The sequence below is a fragment of the Onychostoma macrolepis genome, chromosome 03, assembly GCF_012432095.1.
Source record: "Onychostoma macrolepis isolate SWU-2019 chromosome 03, ASM1243209v1, whole genome shotgun sequence".
NCBI lineage: Eukaryota > Metazoa > Chordata > Actinopteri > Cypriniformes > Cyprinidae > Onychostoma > Onychostoma macrolepis.
The window spans coordinates 7,586,637-7,604,582 of record NC_081157.1 but is presented as its reverse complement, the minus strand read 5'-3'; the positions used below and the strand labels follow the sequence as shown (position 1 = coordinate 7,604,582).

Here is a 17,946-nt window from a genome sequence, read left to right as displayed (position 1 = left end):
GACCCATAAAACGCGATCAACATAACCAGCTCTCCTTTCCAAGATGTTAATCTGCATAAAAATCCTGATAATCGAGCCGTCGTCTGATGAAATCAAATACACATAAAATAAGACAATAGATATGCTGTGATTCAGAGTATGAAAAGACAATGCAGAAAGGCTGAGCGGATGTGGCGGAAGACAAAACTTGAAATTCACTATAGCCTCTATAAAGACAGCCTTCATGCTTTCAATGTGGAACTAGCCACAGCTAGACAGACCTTCTTCTCAAACCTTATAAACAGTAACTTAAACAACTCTCGCACTCTTTTTGCTACTGTGGAGAGACTGACGAACCCCCCAAGTCAGATTCCCAGTGAAATGCTCTCCGACAGTAAATGCAATGAGTTTGCTTCCTTCTTTTCTGAGAAGATCAATAATATCAGAAAGGAGATTGGCATATCTACTTTTGCAGAGGTCACACAGATTCGACCGCAATTTCAAAAAGAAGTGACTATGTCTGTTTTTGAAGCAATTGATTGCAAAATTTTGAAAGAAATAGTACAGCACCTTAAATCATCAACCTGCTATCTTGACACACTTCCCACATCTTTTTTCAAAAGTGTGCTTAACTGTTTAGAAGCAGATCTCTTAGAAGTGGTGAACGCTTCACTTCTTTCTGGGACTTTTCCAAACTCCCTGAAAACTGCAGTTGTTAAGCCCCTTCTGAAAAAGCGCAATCTTGATAACACAATGTTGAACAACTATAGACCAATATCAAATCTTCCGTTCATAGGTAAGATTATTGAAAAGGTAGTTTTTAATCAGCTGAACAACTACTTAAACTTAAATGGATACCTGGACAATTTTCAATCTGGTTTCCGAGCGTATCATAGCACAGAGACCACACTTATTAAGATAATAAATGATATCCGCTTCAATTCTGATTCAGGCAAAATATCAGTTCTGGTACTACTAGATCTTAGTGCTGCGTTTGACACTGCTGATCATAACATACTTCTAGAGAGACTGGAAAACTGGATCTGGCTTTCTGGGATGGTAAATGGTTCAGGTCATACTTAGAAGGGAGAGGTTATTATGTGAGTATAGGAGAGCATAAGTCTAAGTGGAGTCCCACAAGGCTCAATTCTTGCACCACTCTTGTTTAGCCTGTATATGCTCCCACTAAGTCAAATAATGAGAAAGAACCAAATTGCCTATCACAGCTATGCTGATGATACGCAGATTTACCTAGCCTTATCTCCAAATGACTACAGCCCCATTGACTCCCTCTGCCAATGCATTGATGAAATAAACTGTTGGATGTCCCAGAACTTTCTTCAGTTAAATAAGGAGAAAACTGAAGTCATTGCATTTGGAAACAAAGATGAAGTTCTCAAGGTGAATGCATACCTTGACTCTAGGGGTCAATCAACTAAAAACCAAGTCAAAAATCTTGGGGTGTTTCTGGAGACAGACCTTAGTTTTAGTAGTCATGTCAAAGCAGTAACTAAATCAGCATACTATCATCTCAAAAACATTGCAAGAATTAGATGTTTTGTTTCCAGTCAAGACTTGGAGAAACTGGTTCATGCCTTTATCACCAGCAGGGTGGATTATTGTAATGGTCTCCTCACCGGCCTTCCAAAGAAGACCATTAGACAGCTGCAGCTCATCCAGAACGCTGCTGCCAGGATTCTGACTAGAACCAGAAAATTTGAGCATGTCACACCAGTCCTCAGGTCCTTACACTGGCTTCCAGTTACATTTAGGATTGATTTTAAAGTACTTTTACTCGTTTATAAATCTCTAAATGGCCTAGGACCTAAATACATTGAAGATATGCTCACTGAATATAAACCTAACAGACCACTCAGATCATTAGGATCGAGTCAGTTAGAAATACCAAGGGTTCACACAAAACAAGGGGAGTCTGCTTTTAGCTATTATGCCGCCCGCAGTTGGAACCAGCTTCCAGAAGAGATCAGATGTGCTAAAACATTAGCCACATTTAAATCCAGACTCAAAACTCATCTGTTTAGCTGTGCATTTGTTGAATGAGCACTGTGCTACGTCCGAACTGATTGCACTATGTATAATCACTTTCTATTCTTAAATGTTTTAAATTCTTTTAAAATCAATTTTTAAATCACTTTGTTTTTATTGTTGTGATTTTTATTATTTTTAATTTCTTATTATTTTTAATGACTATTTCACTTCCTTTTATGTAAAGCACTTTGAATTACCATTGTGTATGAAATGTGCTATAGAAATAAACTTGCCTTGCCTTGCCTTGATTTCGGCTATACTTGCATGTAAAATTAGAGAAGCAACATAATATCTGTGTTTAACTGAATTAAAGCACTTCTCCTCTCTGCCGCGCACTGAACAGAAACTGACCAGAGGCAGAGAGAGAGAGAGAGGTGTAAGCGCGCTGGGAGAGCAAGACTTCTGCGCTGCGTTAATCGTGCGTTTAAAAAATTAGTGCCGTTAAAATGAATTTGCGTTAACGCGTTATTAACGCGTTAACTTTGACAGCACTAATATATATATATATATATATATATATATATGTATATATATATGTGTGGTTTGAAGTGAGTTCTGAGTAAAAGTGTACTATTAATCTCATAAATTGTCTTATGTAGCTTGATGCTAACGTTAGCTCTAATGCAGATGCAGAACAGCTGGAGTTCTTCTTCATGATGTATTTTGTCATAATAATTCAATGTAAAATGTTTTGTTGTATTTTTTTAGAAAGACTTCTGATAGTTGGGTAAATGTATACTGGGATTGAAGCGATCTATCTTGGTAAGTGTTTTATTGTCAGAATAAAGGCTAATAATGGCTGAATAAAACAAAATAATAATGATAAAGGAATAATGAGGATCATGTCTCATACCTGCCGGAGGGGTGACAGATTCGTTTAGTGAAAACAATAGAGACATGAATGAGGCAGTTTGCAGAGCCAAACATGAGGAGAAATCTTACAGGGGAGTTTACAGGGGTCATAAATCAATGTTATTAGCATTATATTAGCCTTCTCTGAAAACACACATGACATGGTCTTAGAAAATGTTTCATAAAATTCACAGTTTTAGAGATAATGTTCTGAACTTTAAAATGAAGCATTAGTAGACTTGTGGCTTTAGCTTCATTGTTTTTTTTTTTTGTTCATTGTTTCTAAAACCATATCCTAAAAGCAACTTTTTTTATACATATAAAAAATGTTTTTAATATTTTTATTTTTGTTTTCATGTTTGAGCTTATGCATCTTTATTATCATAACAGTCTGAGTAATTCTGACTCTTGAACAGTAAACTTTGAAGTGTCAGCTTTGTGAACATACTGTATGTTGATTACATATCTAGTCAGAAAGACTCATGAGCAGGAACCTTTTTATTTTGGGGATGTCATTTGTGTCTTCATGCTGAAAATGGGGGGTGGAAGCAAAGGGGTTAAATTGCAAAGGTAAAATATAAATTAAAATTATGAGATTTAGATTATGAGAAACAGATGAGAAGGGGGAGGAGAATTTACACGTGCGTCAGGTTTTTCGATGAAGAAGACTTCCGCATAGGATACACCTGTTTATCCTCGCTCATAGCGCCTCTGGAAGGCTCCTCACTTCTCAATCCTCGCCTCCTCGCGGTGCAGTAAGAGAATTGAGATGTCCTTCAAGATGGCTGAGCTCGATCGGTTTCCGGGTCATAGGATGGAGGACGGAGGAGCGAGGAAGCGAGGAGGGATATTGAGAAGCACCCGTTGTTTCCACACTGATCACATGTGATCTTCGGTGTGAATTCTCATGTGACACCTGAGGTTTATTGCTGTTGTGAAGCTTCTTCCACACTGTTGGCAAGTGAAAGACTTCTCTCCAGTGTGAACGCTCATGTGGAGATTTAAGTTTCTCTTCTCAGTGAAGCTCTTTCCACACTGAGTGCATGTAAAAGGCTTCTCTCCTGTGTGAACTCTCATGTGGACTTGAAGATGTTCTTTTTGTGTGAAACTCTTCCCACACTGTTGGCATGTGTATGGCTTCTCTCCAGTGTGAATTCTTATGTGGACTTTAAGACTTTCACTTTGTGTGAAACTCTTTCCACACTGAGTGCATGCATAAGGCTTCTCTCCAGTGTGAATTTGTATGTGCTTTTTAAGGTTTCCTTTATGAGTAAAACTTTCTACAGTGTTGGCAGAAGAAACCTCTAGTTCCGGTCTTCTGAGCTCTTTTTCGTGTGGAAGTCTTTTTAATCTGCAAACAGCTAAAATATTTTTCTTCCGTTATGAAGATTTTCTCAACCAGGTACTTCTCTTCATTTTCATTCAGTTCTTGACTCTCCTCTTTCAGGTCTAAGATGAAGAGAGACGAATACAAGTTAAAAGGTTATTTCACAAAATGTGAAAATTACCCCACTTCACCCCTCAAGCCATCCTAGGTGTATAGGACTTTCTTTTTTCAGACGAACACAATCAGAATTAATAAAAAAATAAATACCCTGCGTCTTCCAAGCTTTATGACTGTAGTGAATAGGAGATGAGATTTTGAAGATCGAAAATCACTGAGCGATCATAAAACGTACTTCACACAGATCCAAGAGGTTAATAAAGGCCTTATGAAGTGAATCAATGCATTTGTGTAAGACAAATATCCTTATTTAAAACTTTATAAAGCAAAACAACTAGCTTTTGGAGCCATGCGGATACGCATTTAACTTGCGTGACGCAGTGCACACTCCTATGATGTGCTGCGCAGCTCATGTGCTTAGAATGCGTAGCGTTATGTAGCACATCATAGGAGTGTGCACTACGTCACAGAAGTTAATGCAAGTCAAATGCAAATGACCGTCAAAATCTCACCCCCTATTCACTGCCATTATAAAGCTTGGAACAGACAGGATTTTTTTTTTAACCCTATAAAACCGACGGGAGCGCCCGCGAAACCGAAACCAAAAAGGTAGCGCAATAATTCTTTTTGCGTACAAAATCAGAGACGTTACACATTAAAATCAAGCCTACAACATACTCCTGTTGCGTTGTTTTCACCCTCTAACGAGTCTGCACAAATTGCATAAAATGCGTTTTCAACAAAAAACACCAACAAAAACAATGCACGTCTTTGCACACGTTCTATAGATCTGAGGTTGCTAGCGGCTGCTAGTTACCTTTTCCTACGACTACTATGACGTAATCACGTTCTGTGCACTATGACCCCAAGGTTTGTCGCATGTGGTGACGTCATTTGACTTTCATTTGCTATGCGTTCTATTCGTCACTCTTTCTCTTTATCATTGCAATCTGTTGTTTCATCTTTTCTTTTTCACACATACACACAAATGCACCTTTACAAATGCAAGCACAATCCAGATTCTGTTTCTAGTGGGGTTTATTTTTGTTTATTTATGTTTTATGTATTTGTTTTTTTTTTACACAAAAATAACTGAGATGATCTTTATGTATTTATTTATTTTTCAAACAACATCGCTCTCAAAAGCAAAATGTTATCTTTTTGACCCCACAAATTCAAATGCACTCCATTCATCTGTGAGGCATGCCACATGCCCCTCTGCATTATTTTAGTCAGGAATTGTCACAAGTGTTATCACAGCCTTTCTGCATTTTTAGTTATGATAAATTACAGATTTTAGAGTAGTGTAACTGATTATTTTACATTGTCTTTTTTAGTTGTTCAATCAACATTGCTCTCAAAAGCAATATGTTATCGGTTTGGCTTCACAACGCACTGTTTATAAAAATGAGTAATTTTTTTAACCATTTAATTTTTTATTACCAATACTACTTCAATACTCCAAATTTTAAATATTGCAAAAAAAGTGATCGTCCCACAAAACAACAATTTTATTGCTCTCCTCGGTTCGACACATGATCAATCTTCCTCCGCACAGACGCACTTCCACAGACATCAGTTACCTGATTGCAATAGATGTTCACTAATAAATTATTACTATGTCAAAAGACCGAAGCCCTCTGGTGCTCAGGGAAGAAAAATGGATGGATATTTGGTTGTTTTTTTACACAAATCTGGCAACCTCTGGACCTTCCCCGCTAAGCTAATGTAAACGTCTAAAAAGGCATGTTAACCATGTTTTTACTATATAGTAACCATAACTATGGTATTTGCAGTAAAACTACAGTAACCACAAATTTACCATAGTTTCATTATAGTAACTATAGTTTAATTTTTGTGGTTAAACTATGGCAATACAAATGGTACGCTAATATACAGGTATCCATCAAAATGGCTGCTACACTTTAACATTTAAAAAAACCTTAGGCCTACTGGTCAATTGCTGCTAAAAACTGGTCAGGGAAGTATATAAATCTGAACATTATTTTATTGTAAAAATACTGCACATAAATACATATATTTTTTGCAAACAAATTATCAATAAGTAGGCTAAATTATCATACAGGTCAAAATGTTTTTCTTAATTTTTTTACCAACTTCTGAACTGGGAATCAATAAGAATCAATTTATAACTTTTTGAAATGTGTTTTTCTGGATTTTTTGTTGTTATTCTGTCTCTCACTGTTTAAATAAACCTACCATTAAAATAATAGAGTGATAATTTCTTTGTCAGTGGGCAAACGTACAAAGAGGGCGCCCAGGACCAGGGTTGAGAAACATTGCTGCCATCTACTGGAAATCGAACACTTTTCAAATTTATTTTGAAGATTAAACAGTAGCCTACTGTATGCTAGAGAAGTGTTCAAATGAATACTGTTTTGTGCAGATGTAATGTAATGTAATTACATCTGCACACTCCTATGTGCAGATGTAATTAAGTTGGCTTGAGAAAGCCAACTTACTGAAATGCTATTTAAACTTCTTATTATTCTTCTGAGACTAAAATTTACAACTCTAACTCCTCCTAGAGCTTTAACTCTACAGACTCCAAACTCGCACCAGATCTTCAGACTGATCTCGCCGGGTGTGCTATATCTTTTCTAACTGATCAGACTTACGGTTTTCATATAACTGAAGATTAAAAATCATAAAAATCCCATAGACTTACATTGAATAGTCTTGGCTCATCTGAACATTCCGTCAAACTCCAACTGTCAAAATTTAAATGTAAACACACTGAAGCCCATTAGACTCAATCAGACTTCCCTTCTATGTACTATTTCTAACCCAATCAAACTCATCTATCTATCTATCTGAGATCTATCTCACACACACACACACACACACAGACACGCCTCACACACACAGACACACAGACACAGACACGCCTCACACACACAAACAAACAAATAAACAAACATAGACCTTTCAATCATAAGACCTGTTTTTCCTGTTTACACCTGTGTCCTTTGGGGGCAATATGACCCCAAAATTGAAAGAGTAATTGTAAAACTTTTATAAATTTTTAATCATACAAATAATATATATTTTTTTGTTTGTTTGTTTGTTTACTTCTCATCTATACATTAATGCTGTGTTTTGGGAGATATGAAGTACTTTTGTACCTGTTTACCACAAAAATCCTCAACTACACCATTAGCTTGCATGTGAAATATTACATTTTTATGAATAAATCTCTTAAATGATGATCTAAATTTAATTTAAACTGTTTCTGGATATTGATCTAGGTGTTAGGTGTACAATACTGCCATCTGGTGGTTAGAGAAAAACTTGTAGAAATCACAGTTTTTGAAAGAATAGTGTAATGACCATATATATCCAGCAGAGGCCCATAGAGAGCCATTCATTTTTCTGGGGTCAACTGCTCCTCTCACAACTTTTATGATACATATTTTGTAATTATATATTTAAACATTATAAAATACATTAAAAACAGTATAAGTGCTCGCTTTTGCAATAATGCCACATAAATTTGCAGAAATGCCACACAAGTTGTCACTAAAACTTGATTGCAGGTACGTATTTATTTCAATCTGAAAAATAAAATATTTTTGTTTGTTTTTGACATAAATGTAAATAAAATCAAAACGAAAAAAAAAAAAAACCTAAACTAAACAACAACTGCAATAAGCAGATATGAATGGCGGGTATGTGTGTAAGAGAGTGTGTGTGTACGTATGTAAGTGAGTATGCTCGTTCCACATTGCATTTGTGCTCTAGTATCAGGCTTTGATTTTGTTGTGTGGACATTTTCAGATTTATGCAGAATTTATTGATTTTATTTGCCAATTTCTATAAAAATGCTCTTTGTTGCAGTCACACGTGTGTGTGCGCGCGTCTTTTCTACATTGCATTTGTGATGTAGTACCAGGCCTTTATTTCTGTCTGAAAATTTTAAGACCTATGCTGGATTTATTATTATTTTTTGACAAATTTAAAATATAATATTGACCCCAAAGACCATATTAGTAAAAAAATAAAATAAAATACATACCTTCAGAACCGAATTAAGCCCTTTTTTTTTTTATGTGAATACAGATAGAAAATGTTGAAAAGTCACAAAATCTTATTCCACTGAGATGAAGGGAAACCATTTTTTAACTAAAGAAAGTTGATTGAGGTCTTACTGACCCCAATACTATTTCTAATCCATTCAAACTCATCTATCTAATGTTTCTTATCTATCTATCAATAATCTGACGTCATCTATCTATCTATCTAAAGTCTATCTGTCTTTCTGTCTATCTATCTATAATCTGACTCTATCTATCTATCTATCTATCTATCTATATGTCAAACTTTAAGCTTTTAAAACTACTTTAAACTTCAAACTATTTCAGACTGAAACCCATCAAACTTAAAACTTTTAACATTTTTCAAACTTAAACTTTTTAAACTTAAACTTTTTTTAAAACTTTCTGGTCCGTCTTTCTCAAGCCAACTTAAAGTTTGTCTCGACGAACTTTCCTATCTAGTTATTATTGATGTTTAATTGTGTTTAATTTATAAAGTGATTTAGGCAGCACCTCTATTTTTATAGTTTCACTGGAAACAGTTTAAAATAAGGTTAATTGTCAATAACTAACACTAACAAAAATAATAAATACTGTTACAAATGTATTGTTCATTGTTAGTTCAAGTTCGTTAATATTCACTAATGTTAATGTGAGGCAAGGGGCACCAGGTAAAATCTTGCCTAGGGCAGCATATTGATAGTTTTCACGTGACGTCACACCCTTATAGGAACGCCCACCTGGAGGGCAAAACCAAGCTTTGCTCCACTGACCGACAGTTATTTTTACGCAGATTGCATCAAGTAATAATGTAGTAAAACGCAAATATTAAAAGGTGAGATTCAGTGGACACCTTATTGATCAAGTATATTTTGTACAGACAAGAGGATGAAGCTAGAATATAAACACAATGTGCAAAGTTTCACATTAAATGGTTTCCCACAGAAAACCATTAGAAGGAAAACACTGAAGCGCTAAGCGGATTGCGTTCATGTTCCGGCCTCATCCGGGTCTCATCTGCTTGCCTGTGTAAACTATGCATCATTAATATGGCGATCACTGAATTTGATCTTTTAATATTACTGTTTTAAATACAGGTGCTGGTCATATAATTAGAATATCATCAAAAAGTTGATTTATTTCACTAATTCCATTCAAAAAGTGAAACTTGTATATTATATTCATTCATTACACACAGACTGATATATTTCAAATGTTTATTTATTTTAATTTTGATGATTATAACTGACAACTAAGGAAAATCCCAAATTCAGTATCTCAGAAAATTTGAATATTACTTAAGACCAATACAAAGAAAGGATTTTTAGAAATCTTGGCCAACTGAAAAGTATGAACATGAAAAGTATGAGCATGTACAGCACTCAATACTTAGTTGGGGCTCCTTTTGCCTGAATTACTGCAGCAATGCGGCGTGGCATGGAGTCGATCAGTCTGTGGCACTGCTCAGGTGTTATGAGAGCCCAGGTTGCTCTGATAGTGGCCTTCAGCTCTTCTGCATTGTTGGGTCTGGCATATCGCATCTTCCTCTTCACAATACCCCATAGATTTTCTATGGGGTTAAGGTCAGGCGAGTTTGCTGGCCAATTAAGAACAGGTATACCATGGTCCTTAAACCAGATACTGGTTGCTTTGGCACTGTGTGCAGGTGCCAAGTCCTGTTGGAAAATGAAATCTGCATCTCCATAAAGTTGATCAGCAGCAGGAAGCATGAAGTGCTCTAAAACTTCCTGGTATACGGCTGCGTTGACCTTGGACCTCATAAAACACAGTTTGACCAACACCAGCAGATGACATGGCACCCCAAACCATCACTGACTGTGGAAACTTTACACTGGACCTCAAGCAACATGGATTGTGTGCCTCCCCTCTCTTCCTCCAGACTCTGGGACCCTGATTTCCAAAGGAAATGCAAAATTTACTTTCATCAGAGAACATAACTTTGGACCACTCAGCAGCAGTCCAGTCCTTTTTGTCTTTAGCCCAGGCGAGACGCTTCTGATGCTGTCTGTTGTTCAAGAGTGGCTTGACTCAAGGAATGCGACAGCTGAATCCCATGTCTTGCATACGTCTGTGCGTAGTGGTTCTTGAAGCACTGACTCCAGCTGCAGTCCACTCTTTGTGAATCTCCCCAACATTTTTGAATGGCTTTTGTTTCACAATTCTCTCCAGGGTGCGGTTATCCCTATTGCTTGTACACTTTTTCTACCACATCTTTTCCTTCCTTCGCCTCTCTATTAATGTGCTTGGACACAGAGCTCTGTGAACAGCCAGCCTCTTTGCAATGACCTTTGTGTCTTGCCCTCCTTGTGTAACATGTCAATGGTCGTCTTTTGGACAACTGTCAAGTCAGCAGTCTTCCCCATGATTGTGTAGCCTACAGAACTAGACTGAGAGACCATTTAAAGGCCTTTGCAGGTGTTTTGAGTTAATTAGCTGATTAGAGTGTGGCACCAGGTGTCTTCAATATTGAACCTTTTCACAATATTCAAATTTTCTGAGATACTGAATTTGGGATTTTCCTTAGTTGTCAGTTATAATCATCAAAATTAAAAGAAATAAACATTTGAAATATATCAGTCTGTGTGTAATAAATGAATATAATATACAAGTTTCACTTTTTGAATGCAATTAGTGATATAAATCAACTTTTTGATGATATTCTAATTATATGACCAGCACCTGTATATTAAGGCACTTTAAGTGTTTTTACAACATTTTGTCGCACTGTTTAATAGGTCACACTACGTGCAGTGTGAGGACCAAAGCAAATCTCCAGGTTCTCTTATGAGAACCAGGCTGAAAACTTATGTGCACCCTGATATTATGCTAGCCCATCTGTTTTGGATGTTGCAAAGCCCCACCTGCAATATGATAAATTCTGGTTTGATATTCATAGTTGGTTATCTGTAAAAATGTAAACAATTCCTCCATTTGTTTTGCAGGATATATTTTCTTTAATGTGATTTAAATTCTCTTTTTTAAATGTTGTCAACTTTGTTTTATTTTTGGATAAAATATCATATTCATACATGCAAATGGTAAAAAAAAAAAAAAAAAAAAATGTAAGCCGTCCTTTGTTTCAGAGCTTTAAGTACTTAAAAAATAAAATAAACAGAAAGTCTGAAACTCTTCGCCACTCCAAAATATTTATTATTTTAATGTATTTTTATTTGATGTCTTTTTGTACAATGGCATACAAAATTTTTTAATATCATTTGTACAAATTAGTATTTACAATTTGGAATAAGCTATAGCATACATAAGAAAGGTAAATAGCACTTAATAGCTAACTATACAAAATTGAGGAGGAGTAAAACAATAATAGAGAATGAATATGAATAATTTTTTTGTCATATATAAGTTTTTGTCAGGTGCGGAGTTCTGCAAGCTTGTGAATCGTCTCATTATAACAACGTGTAGATGAGATGTAAATAAGAGATTAATTGTGCAGAGAGCTTATTAACGGAACGTCGTGAGATCACGATGAACTGAAGTGAGTGACAGCTTTTAGTGATTATAGACGGAGCGCTCTTTGCACGCATTCTACACTGTTATGACTGTCTCAGAACAGTTATATTCACCTCAGTAAAGAAATGATTGTGTTTCAAGTCATAATTTTATTTGTCTTGATGTTTCAAAATGAGTCTCTCGTGTGCTTTTATAGGCGCGCCAGCGCGAACAATAAATGCATATGAACTATAAACTAAAAACTTGTATAAATGCACGAATGCAATGACTGGAGATATTACATTTTCGATTTGTATGTATCATATGCACTAAGAACGCTTGGAATATGGAACGAGTTGCATGGGATAATTTTTATTTGGAAAAAGATTGAAGAAGTTTACAAATCAAAGTGCAAGTCTTTTTTTTTATCCGAAAAAAATAAGGTAGCTTAATATGGCTTTAGAACAGCATCAGGTTGACTAATTATTTAGGCTACTTAAGTTGTGAAGGGGTAATAGTTACAATAAATAATAGCTATAGCTATAATGAGAGAGAGCTAGTGAGCAAAATAGGGGTTACGGGTAAAAGAGCATTATAGTTATTTTGTTGGGGCCCCGTACCTGAAATTTACTTAGGGCCCCCAAATCACTAAGTCCGCCCCTGAGCGTGCCCTGTATCATTTCATATCAAAGCACGAAATAAACTATGAGCATGCAATGGTGTGGACGGTTAAGTCATGATGTTACCAAAAAGGCGATTAAAGCTGCCTTAAAACTGTGCGTGGCTGCATGCATATAATATATTTTATATGAGTCACATTTAAGAACATGTCTCTGAAATGGTTTTCAAAGCTTTCCTGGAGCAGCCCAGCACTGTCTTCCTCATCTAACACACCTGATTCAACTCGTCAGCTCATTAATAGAGACTTTAAGACCTGAAGTGTGTCAGAAAAGGTGATGAGAGTTGAGAGAAAATAGGATGCGTGTCAGATCCGCGTCATGTTCAGCAGCGGCAGCTCTTAAAGAAATAACAGCCAAAATAACCTAATAACCAGCTGCTGTGATGTCTGTTCATCAAAGGACGAGGAAAAAAAGAACTTTTATAGCTTTAAGGATTCATCTATTTTATCGAGAAATCAGTATTGGTATCAGTGATACTGGCCTTCAGTCATAAAAAAAAGATGCCATTAAACAAATATTAAAACATATACTGTCTTTATGTTGTTTGTACATTAATTTGAAGATTGAATGTGAAATTATTGCAATATAAAAGTATATTTAAAAACTTTAATGTTAGGGGGGATTAATCGTGATTAATTTCAGAAAAATGTGCGATTAATTAGTTAATTTTTTTAAATCAATTGACAGCACTAGTATTTACACATTGTTTAGGACATGGAGTGCTTTAACCTGCCGTTACAAATCATAATGTTTTGATATTTTAAACATAAAACATTACATACTGATATTTTAAATTATTTTAAAATGAATTAAAATCGTCAGTAGGTGGCAGCAAGTCACTGTTAACAAGTGAGTCATTGCGACTGAACCGAGTCATTTAAACGGTTGATTCATTCAGGAACTAAACATTGTCTTGTTGCTCAAAGAAGCAAAAAACAGTGCTGTAGCTGTTTGGAATTATTTTTTGTTGGCAATATGGTGTCTAAAACGTAAGTCTCTTAATATTAACTTATTGTTTATTGAACTGTTGTATAAAATCAATATCACAATCATGCTTATTTTTTGAACAAAAAACGGCACTCTTCGTGTGATTGTAACTATATGAAATGATATATACAGTGCACAGCATAAATGAGTACACCTCCTCTGAATAAATATAAAAGATGTATTATCTTAATGATCACTAATATAATTCATGGAAAGACGGTGAAATTGAAATGTATTAAACATAAACTTAATAAAAACAACAAAATATATGCCAATATTTTCTGTAAGATAAGTAAATTAGCCAATTTTGTTTCAATGAAAGATTGCAGAAATGAGTACACCCTAGATTTAATTCAGCAAATGTATAATATTCTAGTACTTAGTATGTCCTCCTGAACTTTAAGTATACTGCTCTGACCCTTCTTGGCACTGAGTGTACAAGTTCATGACAAATTTTCACATCTGTCCTGTTTAACTCCTGGAGGACGGCCTCCTTAAATGCTCTGGTCTTTAATGGGGAGTTTTGCTCAGCTCGTCTTTACAGAATCCCCCACAGCTGCTCAAGAGTGTTAAGATTGAGTGAAATACATGTCTACTGAAGGATTTTCACCTTGGGAGAATGAATATCTTCATTGTCATGCTGAAAAAAATGCCCAATAATGCAGGGAATAAGGGGAGGGTAGCATCTTCTGCTTCAGGTTTTTGTATTTCATCACACAGTAGTGTGTGAATTCATGACAGCGTTGATAAAGCACAACTCCCTCACACCTTCAGCACTCACTCATCCCTATATAAGAGCTTTACTACCACTGAACGTCACTGTGGGTACCGAGCACTTCTCACTGTACTCTGTACTCCTCCTCTAGCAACAACAGAACATTTTGGATGCTTTTGGATCCGAAATTATTGACTTGGCTTACTCTTGAGACCAGAGCATGGATTCCCAGAAGTCTCTAGTTTGTAAATATGGACCTTGGAAGAGGTTAAATTAGTTTATTTTGCTTTGGCTACAGTAGGTAATTCTAGTGGTGACAAAAACCATGCATGTCACTTCTGCAGGCTGCGTCATACTCTGCGAGATAAAGTGTCACTCTTTTCATAGCTTTTTCCGGCTCTGAGACACTTGCATGTTATTTCTCCTGCTCTTTTCCTAGCAAAAATTCACTCATTACTAAATGAAAACTTAAAGCGAAGAGCTGATTATTTCAGGAGCCTTGTCACAAGTCCATTGGTTTTGAATGTCGGTGCTACTTCTGCTATATTTTCACACTTAAAACAATAATTTGGTATTCCTCTTGTAACATTGTCCTCTTTTATGTTAAGAAATAAGTCACCTGGCAGTTCTCTCGCAAGTGGTTCACTGCTGCCAGCATTAAGTCTGAGTATGATTCAGTGGGCTATATAACACTTGTCAGGAAATTACTTAATAAAAGTTTTGGTTCAATATACTTACCTGTGGATCGAAAATAGCCTTAAACCTATACACTTTTTTTTTTTTTTTTTTTTAATTTTCAGGAGGGTGTACTAATTTTTGCAACACAACATTTTATCACTTTGATAAGAAAATCTAATTTTGACTAGAATAATTTTGACACTCTTCTTTGGTAATTGATCAAGCAGGCTTGTTGGAACATTATATCTCCAAAGAACGCTAACATGTCATATAAGTAAAGAGCAAATCACACAATCGCACATCTGTTTCAACCTAACTCCCACAAAGTAGAAAAGTGGAGTTAACGCATCTTCACTTCGTGTGTTTTTGTGAGAGGATTTTTTCAAAGGCTGGAGAAATTATATGTAAAAAAAGAAGTAGGCTAAGTCCATCAACAGCAGAACAATTAATATTTTTAAATAAAAATCTTTATATATATATATATAAAAAAAGTGGCTTGATGTACTTTATTGTATATTTTTCATTACCAAAATAACACTTACTTATTCACAAAGAGTTCATTCAGACGTCAGACTGATGTTTCAACACATTACAAGAACAGAACAATAAAAACACACATTTTAATTGTTTAAAACATCTTTTGTCAAGATGACTGCGTCACCCAGGATTCGAACCCAAGGAGACAGTATTCCAGTCGAGAACACTAACCACTCCCCCAAATCACTTAGTGGATCGACTAACACAACATACGTTATAACATACAATTTGCTTAACTGTTTCTTTGTCGACGCTGTTTCAGAGCCATACTTGAAAATGACCACTAGGTGTCACCGTAGAGACGGGTGTCGAAATGTTTCGAAGCCTCGACACATTTGCTTCGACTGCTTCAGTGTTTCACGAAGCCTCACTTTGCCCACCACTCTCTCTCTCTCTCTCTCTCTCTCTATATATATATATATATAGACACATTTTCTGCCCACATTTCTTGAATTTTGTGATCATTCTTAATGCCTTTTAATAGACTGAATTATGTAGTGAAAGAATGCACTCTAAATGCGCATGTGCTCTAGTCTAGACTTCACGTAATGAATGCGTGCTCTCTGTAGGGGTGTTTTGTTTGGTTTTTGCAAAATGCTCGATAATGTCAAATTGCACATCGTTAAAACAACAATTACGATATTATCGCAGATGAGATATATATATATATATATATAGCACACCCCTACTGTCACCTCGCACATACACGCAACTTTGCTCTCTTTTGACAGCGACATTTCTCAAATTAATAAACAGAACAACACACACTACACTACACAGTATTGAACTATCTTTCTAAGGAGATATGCTAGCTTGTTTGCACAGAGCGTTGCTAGTCTGACAGGAGGATAGCTGGACCAATCGAGTGCCGGTCAGTCAAAACAGGGCTTCCCATTGTCAAATGATCAGCGATTACGTCACTATTTGTGTACATTTCTAAGCTTTTTGATTGGTTTTATACAACGTTTAACACCATATTTGGAGAGCAGAGATAGTGACACTTCAGGGGTGTAATGAGTCCACTGAAGGCGAGCGTAGTGAAGAACCCAAGTGCAGTTTATTTGAAATCCAAGATACAAAAAAGACTTGAAACAGACTTAACCAGAGACAGACTTGGCATGGCATGAACGGACTAGACTCGCCAACAGCAAGTTACAATATTAATACACGACAAGGAACAAAGGCGACAACATGGCTACTTATAACAAACAATGAGGGTCACATGACATGAACAAACCAATGAGAGACGAGACACGACTAAAGCAACTTATGGGAACATGACACAATGTACAAGGGAACCAATAGCATGAAGACATGAGGGAAAGGGAAGCATGAAACAACCAGGAACCGTGACTAAACTTCAAAATAAAAGACATGAAAACAAGAACATGAACCAGAACCCAAAACAGACCTTACAAGGGGATACCCGGAATGTAGAGAAATGCTCAGAAGTGACGAGGAGTTGAGAAAAGCAATGTTCATTTCCAGCGAATTTAGTAAAACTTTAAGTCAACTTTAATAGTTATTTAAATACCTTTACTCAATTATCTGGACTACGAAATTTTGGGAGATTATTTTTGAATGTCTGTTCTTTGAAATTAGCTAAAAAAAAAGAAAAATCGATTTTTTTCATTGTTTTTCCACATTATCGGCCCGTATCTTAAAATGGACTCATTTCGCCAGAACGGGTCACAATTATATTAAAAAAGAGCTGATCATTGAGTCGGCCAGCGATTTACTGAACGAGCCATATAACATTAACTCTGCACTGATATTAAAATCCAAAATATAGTGAAAAAAACTATTAAATAGCACAGTAACAAGATCGGCAGTTTAAGACATTAACTTGTATGCACAAAACACAAGATACCTCTCTTTTCAATATAAATAAGACTTTATTGGATAAATATAAGACATGTAAACTAATCTAACACATGAACACACGCACTCACACATTCATACACGTTGCAGAAAGAGAGAAAGTGAGGAAATAATGAGTTAAAGAGAATGAAAATGTGAAATCCCAAGCTTATAGGAATATGTGCTATTGCATAGACCTGAACAACCATCAATCACTAATATAACCCTCGCATTGAGTTTTTCAATGAGGCTAAAATTGATATTAAATGCACAAATTCAGCTAGAATCTGGAGTTGTATTACTTGCGTTGCCTTTGTGTTAAGGGATTCCCTTTTGTTGTAGTCCTTGCAGGAAAGAGGGTTTCCTGAGGTTGCTAATTGGCTGAAAGTTAAGTGGTCGTTCGTAGTGAAGTATTGGGCTTTGGCTGAAGTTGTGGAGTTGTGGTCTGGTTGAAGTTTTAGACGGGCGCTCGAGGTCGGACTCGGAGAAACGGCGTTGGCAAACTTAACTCAGAACACGAAACTTGGAACAAAACAACGGAAAGAAAAAAAACTAAGGTTAAAGAATAAAAGGATGTCATGAGACTAGATGGGTTTTCTTCTCATTGTGGCTAAGTAGCAGCTGGCATGTAGGCCAGAGCAC

The 17,946-nt window shown here is 36.0% G+C and overlaps 1 protein-coding gene across 1 annotated transcript; it reads right to left on the bottom strand.

The window, feature by feature from the left end:
• Positions 1-3,324: 3,324 nt before the first annotated feature.
• Positions 3,325-4,260, bottom strand: LOC131534251 (gastrula zinc finger protein XlCGF49.1-like; the record flags this gene model as incomplete). The annotated part of the gene is made up of 1 exon (XM_058767019.1): positions 3,325-4,260. A coding segment is annotated over one exon (501 nt), but the record flags the coding sequence as incomplete, so codon positions are not given.
• Between the last annotated feature and the right edge of the window lie 13,686 nt (positions 4,261-17,946).